General features: G+C 46.0%; 1 protein-coding gene across 4 annotated transcripts in view; it reads left to right on the plus strand.

Annotated features, from left to right (window-relative positions):
* Positions 1-15,772, plus strand: part of ROBO4 (roundabout guidance receptor 4) — a 100,377-nt gene that overhangs the window by 56,325 nt on the left and 28,280 nt on the right. For all 4 annotated transcript variants that reach the window (XM_081843269.1, XM_081843268.1, XM_081843271.1 and 1 more), the window contains exons 15-16: positions 698-814; positions 10,740-10,884. In XM_081843269.1, the coding sequence (XP_081699395.1) occupies positions 698-814; positions 10,740-10,884 (262 nt within the window). The remainder of the gene's footprint in view (positions 1-697; positions 815-10,739; positions 10,885-15,772) is intronic.

Raw genomic sequence — 15,772 nt, forward strand, 5'->3', positions numbered from 1 at the left:
GCGGGATATAAATAAAATTTTATTATTATTATTATTTCTAAATTTGCTTCTATACATATTACATTGGCATGTGCCAATTTTATGCAAACACATACCCTCTTTTTTTTTTAATAAACAGTGTTTTTTTCTTGGAGATAAAAGTGTGACACTTACTGTACCTGCACCTTCCTTCCTTCCCTCCCTCCCTCCCTCCCTCCCTTCCTTCCTTCCTTTCTTTCTTTCTTTCTTTCTTTCTTTCTTTCTTTCTTTCTTTCTTTCTTTCTTTCTTTCTTTCTTTCTTTCCTTCTTTTAAAAAAGCACTGGTAATAATTTAAAAAACACACACCACACTTCTGAAACCGCCTTAAGTCTTCAGTAAAAATGCAGTTTTTTTCCACACACAAAGATCTCCCAACCATCAGCCCCCACCGATAAATCATCAACCAGTCATTTTGATCCATTAACATGCAATCTTCCTAGCAAAAGATGGTTGTCCAGTCATTGCAACAATACAAATGCACTAACAAAAGGATTGAAAGAAAATTTTGGATGGGAACTACTGCAGGCTCAGTTGCCTAAAACAATTTTAAAAATTGAAAGTGGCACTTCTTATCGAGAAAGAAGACGATATAGCGTGCCACAATTATCTCCTTTGTTAGCTGAAATGAGGATCAAGGCTGATCTGACTTGCACATGTCAATGTCTTTATCTCTTCCAGAGCTACAACAAGCACACAGCACTCCCACGCAGCCATCTAGCTTTTCAGCAGACTGGAGCAGCCAGGGCAGCCAGACAAGCTCTCGTATCAGCTCTGGGAAGCATCGGAGAACTCATGGTAGGAGAAGCAGCAAGGGGCAAAACAGAGCATCAGGAAGAAACTCAAATACAGGCAATGTTCTTAGAAACCTAGGGTTGGATCCAGACTAACAGTGCAGTCCTGTGCATGCTTACTTCGTGAGTTCAGTGGGACCAGCTTAGGCTGCTACCCTTCCTTCCTTCCTTCTTTCATTTTCATACAAAAAGTTCTTTCTTTTTTATTATTGAATTATGTTGCATACACAAACAATTAGAACAAAACTTACAGTTGTCAAACAGATTAAGTAAATAAAATCAAAAATTAATAAGGAAAAGTAAAATTATAATATAGAAGAAGAAAAAAGAAAGGAGAAGTATAAAAGAGAAGAAAAGGAGAAAAAAGTGTGTGTGTGTGTGTGTGTGTGTGTGTGTGTGTGTGTGTGTATAGGATAACAGTAATCACTCATTGTTAGACTAATATTTTACAAACAGATTCTTAAATTAAAACACAGAGAACTACATACAAAGCTACCTACAAAACCACAAATAAAGACTTCCGCCAATACCATAACAGTTCATTGTTCTTAGTAAAGATACTTTCCTGTATTTCCATTGGTTCCTCATCTTGGTATCAGGACACTATTGCTTTTGCAGTGTTATTCTAGGCACAACCAGATCTTAGGTGCTGAACCTTAATTCATCAGGTAGTTGTTTAAATGATCCCATTCTTTCTTAACTATTGTATTAGATTTGTGTCTTAATACATCTGTTAGCTTCGTGAGTTCCAAGTACTCGGTCAGCTTGCATAACCATTCTTTTTTGGTGGGTATATGATTTTCTTTCCAATATTTAGCCACCAAGACCCTTGCCACCAATGTCGCATAAAGGAATAATCTTATTTTATCTTTAGGGATATTGATTGTCATGATTCCCAAAAGGAATGCTTCCACTTTTTTGCAGAATGCGATTTTCAATAACTTTTTTATTTCCTCGTAAGTCATGTCCCAGAATTTTTTCCTATTTGGTTTTTACACCTCCAACAATTATTGTTGTGAGATTTGTTTATTTTAGTCAACTTAACAGGGGTTAGATACCACCTGTATTTCATTTTCATGAAATTTTCCCTTATTAAGTAGCAGGCCGTAAATTTTAAGTTTTTTGTCCAGAGCTCTTTCCATTTCTCCAATTCAATCATATAGGTCTTGGTCCCATTTTCTCATAACATCTTTAATTTCCTCATTCCTCAACTTCCAGTTTATCATCAGCTTATATATTTATAAATAGAACCATGTTCAATATGGCTTATGACAAAGAAAACATGGAGACATCTCAACATCAACCTTTGCAAGAACCATTTCTTAATAACATAATGAAATGACAACATAATAGCAAATATAACAATGTATAAAGAAACAACTTTTCAGTTCTATAAATATAACAAGATTATAATAACAACTTTGCACTTCCTGGTAGTAGCAAAAATAACAAGGGAGCTTAGCAGGTTTCCCTTGGCCATAGAAAACCTTCCATAGTGTTGCTGACAGTGGCTCTTCTGAAGCAGCTTCTTGAAAGGCTTTCAAAGGCAGGGGGCAAGGTAGCTGAAAAAACACCTCCCATGATGCACCTATTACTTTGGGAACAGTTGCATAGAAAGTAGATCAGAATCTACTGGCAGATCCCAGGGTGATTTGCTGCAGATTGGCAATGGTTTCCAACTCCCTTAACAATAGTAACAACAAAATGACTTTTCCAGTCTAAATTGGGCTGTTGAAACGGGGAAAGCTAAAATCAGTAGTGAAAGGACTGTAAGCTCAGTTCAGTTCTGGAGCTGAAAAACAAATTCCTAGGCTCAGAATGTGCTCAGACGCACCGACTTCCTTAATTCTAACAGGATGCCTTCTGTCCTTGGTTCTGGTTGATAGATCTCAGGGTTATAGTAGATCCGACACACTTGAAATCTGTCCACCTGACCTTGAGATGTAGTTCTGTCAAAAATATGGGAAAGTTATTTATAAAACAGCTGTACTTGAAAAACATAGTTTTGAGTTTGGAAAAGTCCCTGGTTTTTAAGGATGTAGTTTTAAAGGATACAGTCCTGAAAGGTGGAATACAAAGTCAATCTTGCTCCAGTTCAAAGCTCCCATTTCCTGAAAGCTGTCCACAGTAACTGTGCTTGGACGGGTTAATCTACATCAATTTCTGTGGAACCAATCCCATGAGTGGGTGTAATAGAAATGAACACTATGGAAGAGTGGAAGGAGGCAGGGAATCTCAGGTCCAGCTCAGGAGTAGGGTATATGTGCCCCTCTAGGGCTTTCTGGGATGCAGGTGGCGCTGTGGGTTAAACCACAGAGCCTAGGGCTTGCCGATCAGAAGGTCAGCGGTTTGAATCCCTGCGACGCGGTGAGCTCTGGTTGCTCGGTCCCTGCTCCTGCCAACCTAGCAGTTCGAAAGCACATCAAAGTGCAAGTAGATAAATAGGTACCGCTCCAGCAGGAAGGGGAACGGCGTTTCCGTGCGCTGCTCTGGTTCGCCAGAAGTGGCTTAGTCATGCTGGCCACATGACCCAGAAGCTGTATGCTGGCTCCCTCGGTCAATAAAGCAAGATGAGCGCCGCAACCCCAGAGTCGGCCATGACTGGACCTAATGGTCAGGGGTCCCTTTACCTTTAGGGCTTTCTATCCGGCCCTTGAAATTCCTTCCTGGCCACATCCCTCAGGGGTCCAACTTCACATCTTGGGCATTTTTTTGCCACATTCATGGAATGTGTCCATGAACTTTTGCTTCTCTGGTTGGAGGATAGCGTGTATGTGACTGTAGAAACTAGCTTAATGTACAAAGATAGACGTACACATATTGTTTTGCTTCTTGCATGTGACCCTCAAAAGATTGCCCAGAAGAAATCTGCTGGATGAAACCAAAGGTCCACCATCATCCTGTTTCTCACAGCAGACACCGGCATGTCCCTGAGAAGCCTTCTCCCAGTTCTGTTCCCCAGGAACTGCAATTCAGAGGCATGGTGCCCACGACCCGTAGCCATTGATAAAACATATCCTCCCTGAATTTGCCTATTCTCCCCTTAAAGCCATCACCACACCTTACAGAGGGGAATTTCATACTTTAACTATGGACTGAGAAATCCGTCATGAGCATAAGGCTCTTCCTGGCAGAGGTGGGCCATACCATGGGCGTTCCTGTTTAAGCCTCTACTTCAGATTGTATAGCATCTCTCTTAACATCCCAGGAGAGGGCAGCAGAGCTTCGTGTTAGCTCTGGAGTTATGGAGCTTTTCTTTGGAGAACGGTTGATTGCTAATGCTTTTGCATTCTGGTGCCCAGCTCTCATTTCGGAAGGCCTGAGGTCTCCTTGTGCTTTGGCCTGTAGTACGTTGCACCTTTTATAACGTGATGCTCATATTTTGCCATCCTGGGACCTTTGGGCAGGCTAATTTCAAAGGGCACTGCTCCAGTTTTGAACACATGTGTCATTGCATGATCCTGGTTGCTTGTGTCAAAGGGAGATTTTCCTTTAACGCTAATAAGTGTGTGTTTGTGTGTGATTTTTAATGGCACCGTGGCTTGGAAGGAAATTATTAAGCCTCTCCTCCGTTATGAATGAAAAGGACCATCACTGCCCCATGCCTGCTATGATGCATTTAGCACTGTGCTGCACCCTGGGGGAGGGGGCATTCAAAAGAGGGGTGCTCCATATGTTCCATGCAGTGCTATTTTTCTAGAAAATAAGGTGCTAGAACTCCGCATGAACACATCCCTTGTTCTCTTATAATGGCAATGGCGCCCACCCAAGAGGTGCCGGAACTGAGTTCCAGCTTAGAAAAAGTCCTGGCCCATGGACCCAGACCTGACTGATGGTCTGTTAGGGACCTGCGTCTGATAGGAACCAACATGTATGGGGAGGGCCACAACCCAGTGGCAGAGCTTCTGCCTTGCATTCTGAAGTTCCTTGGTCCCATCCTGAGCATCTTCAGGTAGGGCTGGGAACATTCCCTGTCTGAAACCCTGGAGAGCCACTTATTATACAGAGCAAGATGGGCTAATACTCTGACTTGCTATGAAGGCAGCTTCCCATGTTCCTAACCCTTTAAAAGGCCTTGTTGCACCAGGGACGTGGGTGGTGCTGTGGGTTAAACCACAGAGCCTAGGACTTGCCGATCAGAAGGTCAGCGGTTCGAATCCCCGCGACGGGGTGAGCTCCCGTTGCTCGGTCCCTGTTCCTGCCAACCTAGCAGTTAGAAAGCACGTCAAAGTGCAAGTAGATAAATAGGTACCACTCCGGCGGGAAGGTAAACTGCATTTCCGGGTGCTGCTCTGGTTTGTGGCTTAGTCATGCTGGCCACATGACCCAGAAGCTGTACACCGGCTCCCTCAGCCAATAAAGCGAGATGAGCGCCGCAACCCCAGAGTCGGCCACGACTGGACCTAATGGTCAGGGGTCCCTTTACCTTTACCATTTGGGCACCAGTCCCTGCCTTTATCTATTCCTCCCTCGCCCCCTGCCATGGCACCGTCTGCTAGGCCAGCTCCATGTGCCAAGCATGTACGAGGAGCTCTGAGCCACAGTTTCTCTCTCCTTTGATCCTCGCTGAACAGTGGTACTGAAATCGTTTAAATAAATAAAGTCAGGACTGGGAAGCATGAGGGACTGAGCTTGTACACATCGCCTAACAATTGCCCGCACCTCCTTAGGGGATGCCTGCCCCGTTCCAAGATGTTTGGCTTTCGAGGGCTCCCAGAGCTAGAGATAAGACTATTAGTCTGAGCCTGAACTGTGTGTTTATGGCTGGCTCTGGTGGTAAATCTCTGCTCTCTCCCGGATGTGCGTCTGAGCTTTGCTTGCATTGTTTTTATTAAGGGAGCCTCGTTGCCAGATGAGCCTCTAGCCGGCAAGCTGGCTCTCGAGGACAGAGACTTCTTCTTTGAAGCCCCTTTCAAAAGCTTAATGAGGCAGCGGGACTGCCGAGGACGCCTCTCCTTGCAAACTGTGTGCTCAGCCTCCACCGCACCCTCTCCCTGCCCATAAATCCTTCTCAGTTATTCATGAGGCAGGGTCTGCAAGGAAGAGGCTATGTGGGTAAACTGGACATTGTGGAGGGGGGACAGGAGAGGAATCGGAGGGTTCCTGTCAAAGTATGGATTACGACAGGGTTTTTTTGTTGCATGAACAGCTGCCTGGCCTGGAAGCCATTATTATTACAGTGGTGCCTCGCAAGATGAAATTAATCCGTTCCGTGAGGCTCTTCGTATAGCGGTTTTTTCGTCTTGCGAAACAAGCCCATTGACAGCTTAGCGGATTAGCGCTATTAGCGGTTTAGCGGCTTTTAGCGGATCAGCTGATAAGCGGCTTAGGGCTTAGGAAAACGGGGGGGGGGGGGGAGGGAAAAAACCCCGCAGGAACTCGCAAGACATTTTTGTCTTGCGAAGCAAGCCCATAGGGAAATTCGTTTTGCAAAGCGCCTCCAAAATGGAAAACCCTTTTGTCTAGCAGGTTTTCCGTCTTGCGAGGCGTTCGTCTTGCGGGGCACCACTGTATTATTATTATTATTATTATTATTATTATTATTATTATTTCACTTGTATACCACCCTCTATCAAAAGATCCCAGGGCGGTGTACAACATTAAAAATACATTACAGGGCATCAATGATAAAAATAATAATAATAAAAGCATGATAAAAAGCATACTGACTAATGCTAAAGTAGTCTAATACTAAAAATAGTCACTACAAACAACCACCCAGAGTGGCTGTGGAAACCCTACCAGATGGGTGGGGTATTAATAATAATAATAATAATAATAATAATAATAATAATAACAACATTCCTCTCCCCCACACTTTCACAGGCCATAGATTATTTCATAGCCATAGGCCTGGGTAAAGAGGAATGTATCAGGGAAGGGCATTCCACAACTGAGGAGCCACCACAGAAAAGGCCTGTTCTCTTGTTGCTGCCCTCTCTGGGATGGGGGACATAGAGAAGGGCCTCACATGACAAGCACAGGGTCCAGGTCAGTTTATATGGGGAGAGGCGATCCTGGAGGTATTGAGGTCCTGAGCTGTGTAAGGCCAGCTTATATCTTCAATTCAGGCCCTGCCGCGCTATACATTCAAAGCAGTACCATACCACTTTAAACAGTCGTGGGTCCCCCCCCCCCCAAAGGATACTGGATACTGTAGTTTGATATGGGTACCAAGAGTTGTTTGGAAGACCCCTGTTCCACTCAGAGAGCTACAGTTGCCATAGTGGTTTAACAGTCAATCAGTCTTCCTTGGGATCTAGGGACGTGGGTGGTGCTGTGGTATAAACTACTGAGCCTCTTGGGCTTGCCGATCAGAAGGTCGGTAGTTCTAATCCCCGCAACAGGTTGAGTTCCCGTTGCTCTGTCCCAGCTTCTGCCAACCTAGTAGTTTGAAAGCATACCAGCACAAGTAGATCAATAGGTACCGCTGCAGCAGGACGGTAAACAGCATTTCCGTGCGCTCCGGCTTCTGTCCTGGTGCTCTTTTGAACCAGGAGCTGTTTAGTTGCTGGGCACATGACCCAGAAAGCTGCTTGCACACAAACGCCGACTCCCTCGGCCTGAAAGCGAGATGAGCATCGCAAACCCATAGTCGCCTTTGACTGGAGTAAACCGTTCAGGGGTCCTTTACCTTTTTTAAAAAACCTTATCTGAGGAACTCTGGAAATTGTAGTTGTGTAAGAGGAATAGGGGTCTCCTAGAAACTGTCCCACGATTCCTAGGGTGTATGTGTGTCTTGACTGTTTAAAGTGGTAAGGTACTGTTTTAAATGTATGTGTAGTTGGGGACCCTAGAATCTGCAAGTGATGAAGCCTCTCGTTGATTATACCAGTTTTCAGGTTGCAGGTGGGAGCTTGCTTGTTTTGAAGATTCCTCCCTAAGTGGTGGCGGGTGAGCAGAGATGCCCCCACACAGAAAAGGAGCAGGTTGGGAATGAAAGCTAAACCGAACCTTTCTCCCCGTCCGCCCATTTTCAAGATCAATATTTTACATTACGTGGGGGAAGTATATGATTCATGCAATTTGCCCCAAGCCCATCTCCCCACTGGACTCTACAATCACTGGCCGCAGCATCGCCCAATGTTACAGTCCAGGGAGAACCGAAATATAACAAGATGCCAAAAGTTAGTTCTCTGATTGCTAGCAGTGTAGAGTTCATACATACCACTTAAAGTCTGGTTTTAAAAGCTTGCCTTCTGCTGCTGGTGAGCAAGTGTGAAAGACAAGAATGTGGTTTTAAATGTGTTTCTTTTCAGTGTTCAGATCGCTTAATGGCATGGGGCTATTTCAATTACATTTCAACCTTCTTGGTTTTTTGTGGGGGGGGGGTTGTGTGTGGTGGTGGTGGGGAGGTTTAGTCACCTGTAAACTAATTTGTTCTGATGTGCATTTTTTGGCTCCTGCTGCTGTTCTTCCCCATAGAGTTGTACAGATTTGGAAATAGCTTTTTCACAGTTTAATTTAAGCTCAGTGGTAGGGCCCTTGCTTTGCATGCAAAAGGTCCCGAGCTTAATCTTTGGGATCTGCCAGTTGGGGTAAAAAAATAGTTGCATTTGAAGCTAGTGCTGGTCATTGTTGACAATGCAGAGAGAGATGGACAAATGGTCTGAATAGAGTTGGCCCCACCATTAGGCAAAGTGAGCCAATCTCCTCTGGTGGCAGATTTTGGGGCGAAGCATTCCCCTCTATCGGAGGAGAGAGCTATTTGTGCCACACTGATTGACCTGCACCCGCTAAACTAGCCTGCTGCCCTTGGGTGGAACAGGTGGCACCATCTCGTCCCTTTGCATCAGGCAGCAAAATGTCTTGAGCCGGCTTTGGACCTGATTCAATATAAGGCGACTTCCTATGTTCTTGTCCAATTTGAGATGTGGTGGGAAAACCTCATCAGTTTAACCAGGGCTCGGCAAGGTTTACCTTGCCCGGGCTGGTTCACTCCAGCAGAGATCCCTCCATGGGCCAGACTGCGCATGTGCAGATGTGATTTCCAGCTCCGCGGAAGTGAGTCCCCGTGCTGTGCTGCGCCGGTTTAGTGCAGCATGTGGAGACTCGCCGAGTGGGCAGCTCAGTTCGGGGGCGGCTCGGGGGCCGGTTAAACAACCCCTGTGGGCCGCTTGTGGCCCATGGGCCTTAGGTTGCCAACCCCTGACTTTAACCCATCCAGTTTTCCTTTGCCATTCAGTGCCACTCCTGTCGGGTGGAATTAATAAGGCTTTCCCTTGACCTCGGGAACAACAGATGAGGAGGCAGCGAAGACAATGATAACAGGTTAAGCCTGAAGGCTTCTTGTGGAATTGCAGGACACTGTGAGTCCGCCTCTGAGGTAGGGGAGAGGCAGAATCTCTTCTGCCCCGAGTGGGGCGGGTGCTGTGGCAATTCAAGGAGGAATAGCACGACTTGTGGGTGGTGGCAACACATTGATCCAAGAAGATTTCTGAGCAATAAATAAAGTGTTTAAAATGCACCTGTGCTTGGGGGACCTTCTCATGTGAGATGAGAAGAGCATAATATGAGCTCTGCTGGAGGAGACCAAAGGCCCATCTAGTTCCAGATGTCTGTGGGAAGCTCATAAGAAGGACCAGACTGCAACAGCACTTTCCCTGTGTGTGATTCCCAGCAACTGGAACCTGATTCCTTTCAGTTAGGTGCTAGGTGCTGTACAGAACGCAAATGTTTATTTTTGACACAATATGTCTTGGAGGTGAGGTCAATAATGTGGGAAACTGATGTGACTGAGGAGTGTGTGTGTGTGTGTGTGTGTGTGTGTGAGAGAGAGAGAGAGAGAGAGAGAGAGAGCGCAGCAAAAAAATAAATTGATAATAAATTGTAGCATGGACTCCTTCTCTCTCTCCTGCCCTCCTCATGTGTCTATGAATAACATTAGCAGAACTCGCAAACAAATGTTGACCTGGACACCCTCTTTGCTGCTGTGACCTGTGAAAAAAACAGCGAAATTTGAGGGAACGTTCCTGTTGGTTGTGATAGGCGTTGGGTAGCATTATTGCTTTAATCTCCTTTCCACATCCCTGCAGCTCAGGAAACTAAGTGCCTGATCAATTTGTCCATAGAGATCCTGTCAGGCAGTTAATGTTTATCTTGGTCTTTTTTCCCTTTTCTTTCCCCCTGATGGACACATTAAGTTTTCCCTAATCTGAATTGGATCTGGCTGTCATATGCAAGGCTTGGGGGATGCTGCCTAATGAGACTTTCAAGGAGAACATTATTTCTAGTTTCCTATAAGAGGGCCAATGATGCAATTCTGCTGATGGCCTTGCTTCTGCCAGAGAGAGAGGGGGAGAGATTGCTCTTTTCTTCCCTATATTGGATCCAAGGACCGTAGAGCCTATATAGGCACAATATAGCTCCTAAGATGACAATGCCAAATGCACACTTCTGCTCAAATTAGGGATGGGATGGCTCCATTGGTACCAGTTTGCAATAAATCTGGTGGATCTAGATTTATTGCCAGACAAGAACCAGTTCCTAGGCTCAGAGGAACCCAGTTATTTTATTCTAGTATGTCTTTTGAGCTTGGTAAATCTTGGTAAAGTATGTCTTTTGAGCTTGGTAAATCTTGAGGTTCTAGTAAAAAGCGAAGTAGATCCCAAAAGCCTGAAAACTACCCACCCCTGCCCTAACCCATGAGAATAATAATAATAATAATAATAATAATAATAATAATAATAATAATTTATTAAATTTGTATACTGCCCTATACCAACAGATCTCAGGGTGGTTCACAAGACATAATCACAATGTAAAAACACAAAAGACATAATCAAAACAAAAACAACCTAATAACCCCCTGGGTGAAACATGATTTTGGCTATTTGAGGAGTCTACCTCCATGGATCTGAAAAGTGTTGTGGGGTTGTGGGCTGAGTCAGAAATGACTAACCGTTTCTTTTCCTTGTGTTCCTCCACAGGGGAGATGAAAAGGGTGCTGAAAACGTACAGCTCCCCAAAGTTCTCAAAATGCAGTGCCTCGCAGAACGGCGCCAGTTTGTTGCCTCCTCCTCCTCCTGTCCCTGCGGGTTTTCAAGCTCCCCAAGATCACAGCACCCAGCCAGTGTAAGAGCAGATCTGAAATGCCTTTGTGATTTACCTCCAGACATCCTTTTCATTTTGCATACATGATTATTTGCGCTTTTGGTGCTCTTGGGGTGGCCACATGCAATTCTGCTTCTGATACTGTTGGTGCCTGCAAAAGTTTTGAGGAGGCCACACGGCTTCGCTTCCAATCCGTGCATATCCAGTAACTTCTTGCTGAAGCCCTGTTTAGTACCACAGATGCTCTGGTTAATTTTTTTACTTGCCCCTGGCAGCAACAATGTGGCAGCGTTGGAGAAGTATAGTAGAACAACCTAAAGCAAAATAAATCCACTGCTAAGGCCCCATCTGTATTGTACAATTAGAGCAGTATCATGCCACTTTAAATACGTGTGGCTTCCACCAAGGAATCCTGGAAACTGTAGTCTGTTAAGGATGCTGGGAGTTGTTAGGAGACTGCTATTCCCCTGCTACCACAGGGACGCGGGTGGCGCTGTGGGTAAAACCTCAGCGCCTAGGGCTTGCCGATCGCATGGTCAGCGGTTCAAATCCCCGCGGCGGGGTGAGCTCCCGTCTTTCGGCCCCAGCTCCTGCCCACCTAGCAGTTCAAAAGCACCCTTAAGTGCAAGTAGATAAATAGGTACCGCTTTATAGTGGGAAGGTAAACAGAGTTTCCGTGTGCTGTGCTGGCTCACCAGAGCAGCTTCGTCACACTGGCCACGTGACCTGGAAGTGTCTCGGGACAGCGCTGGCCCCTGGCCTCTTAAGTGAGATGGGCGCACAACCCTAGAGTCGGACACGACTGGCCCGTACGGGCAGGGGTACCTTTACCTTTACCTTTATTCCCCTGCTACACAAGAGAGGGGGTTTTGTGCAGCCCTGGCTACTTGCATAATGTTTTGTTGGGGTCCAGAACTTGTTATTTGAGATCCTAAGTTCACATGGTGCCATTTGCTTTCCTCGCAATCCCATCAGTGCTTTTCTCTTTCTGTAATTGCAGATGTGGGGAGGGAGTTCATTTTATTAAGTCCACAGAAAGTAAAGAGGGGACCTTTAATCCTTCCTTGTAGCAGCCCCCATAGAGACCCCCTGTGCTGCAATTCAGTGTAGAAAAAAAGGCAGAGTTCCCATTGGCACCCATGAGCGCTTCCCCCCCCAAAACCCCTACCTGTAGCATAAGGGGGTGGAGCCTAAACTTCACATCTTGTACACTAATGTCCTGATAAAAAAGAGGGTATCTCTACCTGTAGCTGAATAAAGAAAAGCCAAAGATATGCTAGCAAGTGATGCGATTAGCATCAAGTACAGTTATGTATGGGTGGCGCTGTGGGTTAAACCACGGAGCCTAGGACTTGCCGATCAGGAGGTCGGCGGTTCGAATCCCCATGAGCTCCTGTTGCTTGGTCCCTGCTTCTGCCAACCTAGCAGTTCGAAAGCATGCCAGTGCAAGTAGATAAATAGGTACCGCTCCAGCAGGAAGGTAAACGGCGTTTCCGTGCGCTGCTCTGGTTCGCCAGAAGTGGCTTAGTCATGCTGGCCACATGACCCGGCAGCTGTACACCGGCTCCCTCTGCCAATAAAGCGAGAGGAGTGCCACAACCCCAGAGTCGGCCACGACTGGACCTAATGTTCAGGGGTCCTTTTACAGTTATGCCCTGAGCTCACAAGACTGTGACTCACACAACTTCCTGTAGTGAGGAAGCCTGGGCAGGCTCTGTCTGGCTCCAGGAATTCCTTCCTGTATCTGTGCACCTTTTGATGGGTAGAGCATTGCAGCTGTATCAAGATCTGCTCCATGCTGACTCATCTTCCAGTGCCACCAGGTGTTTCAGATAAATTTCCCAGTCCCCGCCCCCGCCAGCACCGAGAAAGGGAACCTACCTGCTTTTGCATACTATCCTCAGGCACTGGTATGATGGATCATCTTTGCTGGTGGTTCTGGTGGGAATGAATTCCAGCCATACTTTCTACCTACTTGGCACTTAAAAAGCTACAAATCATTGCTGAGAATCCATGCTTTGCTGGAAGAGAGAGTTTTCCACTTAATAGAGCGGGCCTCTCTGAACAAGTGCCCAGCTATTTAAGTAAATGGACAATTATCATTCCAGGAACGTAAATCAATCCATTAGGGCAATATCAGCTGACTCTGTCCTTTTCGCTGCCCGCTGAATCCCACATTTATGAAGAGAAAACGTTGTCCTTGGATCTGTGCATGAACTAATATCGGTGTCATTCTAAATTTATGGGCAATTACACCATAATTGGCCGCTCTATTGGAAATACATTTGGTTGCAGAGGAGATCGGGGCAGAATTTTGCAGGAGAGAAGAGGCTGCAAATACGTTTCATGCGCTGCCTCATATCACTACTGGCATGTGCCACATGCTCAAGTCGAATAAGTGCTTTTCCTCCTAGTGATGGGAGGACCTTAATGGCAGCCTTCGGACAGGGCTGGGAAACCTTGCCCGTTTCCCCATTTCCTGAAACCCTGGAAAGCAGCTGCCAGTCAGTGTAGGCAATGCTGAGGTTGAGGGACCAATGGTCTGCAGCTTCCTAGGTTCTTAGTGGTGATCCTTGACTATTTAGCCATCAGGAGCTGAGGAAGATACTTCTGCTTCTAGGCCATGTTTTCTGTAGCTGGTTAAGAACAAGATGCTAGTGTCCATGGTTGGCATCTGCATTGCTTTTTTATTTAACTCAGGGTAGGGAACATTTTTCATACCCTCCAACATTTCTGAAATGGAAATAGGGGCATCCTATTCCATACCCTCCCAACATTTCCCCAATGAAATGGGGACATCGTGTTCCATACCCTCCAACATTTCTCCAGTGAAATGGAGGCATCATGTTCCATACCCCCCAACCTTTCTCCAATAAAAATAGGGGCATCCTATTTCATATCCTCCAACATTTCCCCAATGAAAATAGGGACGTCCTATGCCATACCCTCCAACATTTATTTCTCCAATGAAATAGGGACACCCTATTTCATATCCTCCAACATTTCCCCAATGAAAATGGGGCCATCCTATTTTGTTCAGCCTCCTAGGCTCCCCATGCCAGTGGTGGGCACAGCCAGAGAGAAAAATGGGTGCAGCAGCAAATGCAAGTCTCACCTTGGTGTGATTGGCTACATTCTCAAGCACGTGAACATTCAGAGGCATCTATATCCAGATACCCCCATACCCACATCAGGCAAGCAGGAGGCATTAGTCTAGTTCAGGCATGTCCAAAGTCCATTTTGGGGGCCTAATGCGGCCCGCCGGTCAGTTTAATCAGCCCCGTGGCAGTTTATTTCCTGGGGTAAAATCCTAAAACTACCACAACACCCCCCCCCCCCAAATCAACAACTTTGGTCGGCCCTTTGGCCAGCCCTCACGGCCCTTCACTTCATCAAATCTGGCCCTCTTTGAAAAAAGTTTGGACACCACTGGTCTAGTTCAAGGACTCATTCCAGCCAGGGGAAAGCACTCAAGCAGGACTCAAAGCAGACCTGATGAGGGTTGTGACCTGATGAAAACCCTGACAGTCAGACATCCCAGCCTAGGGTTATCCGCCCTTTGCTCACAGCAAATTGCCCCTTACAGCAGAGTCAAGTTTGTTTTTTAACCCACCTGTTGGAAATGTTTGCATGTAACCACATTTCCCTTGCTGCTCAGTTAATTCAGATGTTCTCGTAATGAAACAAAGAGCAACTTAATGGCTTTATAGGAGTCCTTAAATGGCTCCTAAGAGGACAGCCTTTGTCGTACAAAGGGGAAACACAGGGGAAACACAGTTGGCCAGAGTTCTGCTGCTGGGAGTTGCAGGGAGATTAAGAACTTCTGTAAAGAACTGCTGGCATGCCAACAGCATACAAATGGACTACTTAACGCAGGAGCAAGTACTACCAAAGCAGATTCAGCATTGGTTAATCTTCTTCCTTTTTTAAAAAGCATTTGAAACAGGCCACAGCCTCTTGCATCCCCCCAAAGCTTTGTGCTCTGACTTCCAGAGCTGAAAGTCTTGTGACTGGCTCTGAGGGAAGCGAAAATGAGTATGAATGAATGAACAGATAGATGTTGAATTGAACAAAGAGCCCATGACTGGTCAACGAGAGGGAGGCACCTTTTGGCAGAGTGCCTTTGACCTTGACAAAGAGGCACTGGGGTTTGAAATAACCTCATGAATAACCCTCCAAATTGCTTGATGACTTTCGCCTTTATCAGAATGTACTCTTAGTAGCACATTAAGCCAATTTACATTAAATCAGACCACTGGTTTATCTAGTCCAAAATGGTTGAGTATCTACTCCAAGGGGTAGCCAACATGGTGTCTTCCATGTGTGGTTGGATCGTCATCCCTGACCATTGACCAAGCAGGCTAGGCAGTGGTGGCCAGTTCCCTTTTAGGACTGGTACAGTAGCCAACAGAAGGTCAAGGCAACCACAGGCAGAGCTCACACATTCGTGTCTCCATCCTGCTCTCTGCTGAGTTCTCCAAGGGACACACTGAGATGGAGGAGGAGGAGGCTGACGGCCAGGCCCAGTTGTAAGTAAGAAGGCAGGAGGACTTGGAGGAATCAAGTCCAAGGTTGGTGGGGCCATGCCCCATCTGCCTTAATGGGCCAGCTATCACTGCAGTCAGGGTTAATGGGAGTCCAGCAACCTCTAGAGGGCAACACACCAGCTCCCAAGAGTCTCCCTCGCCCAGCAGCATCTATCTAATGTGGAGTAGGGCTTTCTAGCACTAGTATTTAAAGTTAACATGTACTATTCAGGTCCACCCCCCAACCCCAGACGGTGGAGTGTTAGAGGCATATGTGGATATTATGGGTTTTCAATGAGAATTCTGTAAGTAGAGCTGTCAGTGGGGATGGAAGGACCTGTAAATTTTGCTTCTCTCGGGTTCTCATTTTCTCAGCCTCAAAT

The sequence above is a fragment of the Podarcis erhardii genome (assembly GCF_964252035.2).
Source record: "Podarcis erhardii genome assembly, chromosome: 16".
In the NCBI taxonomy this organism is placed as follows: Eukaryota; Metazoa; Chordata; class Lepidosauria; order Squamata; family Lacertidae; genus Podarcis; species Podarcis erhardii.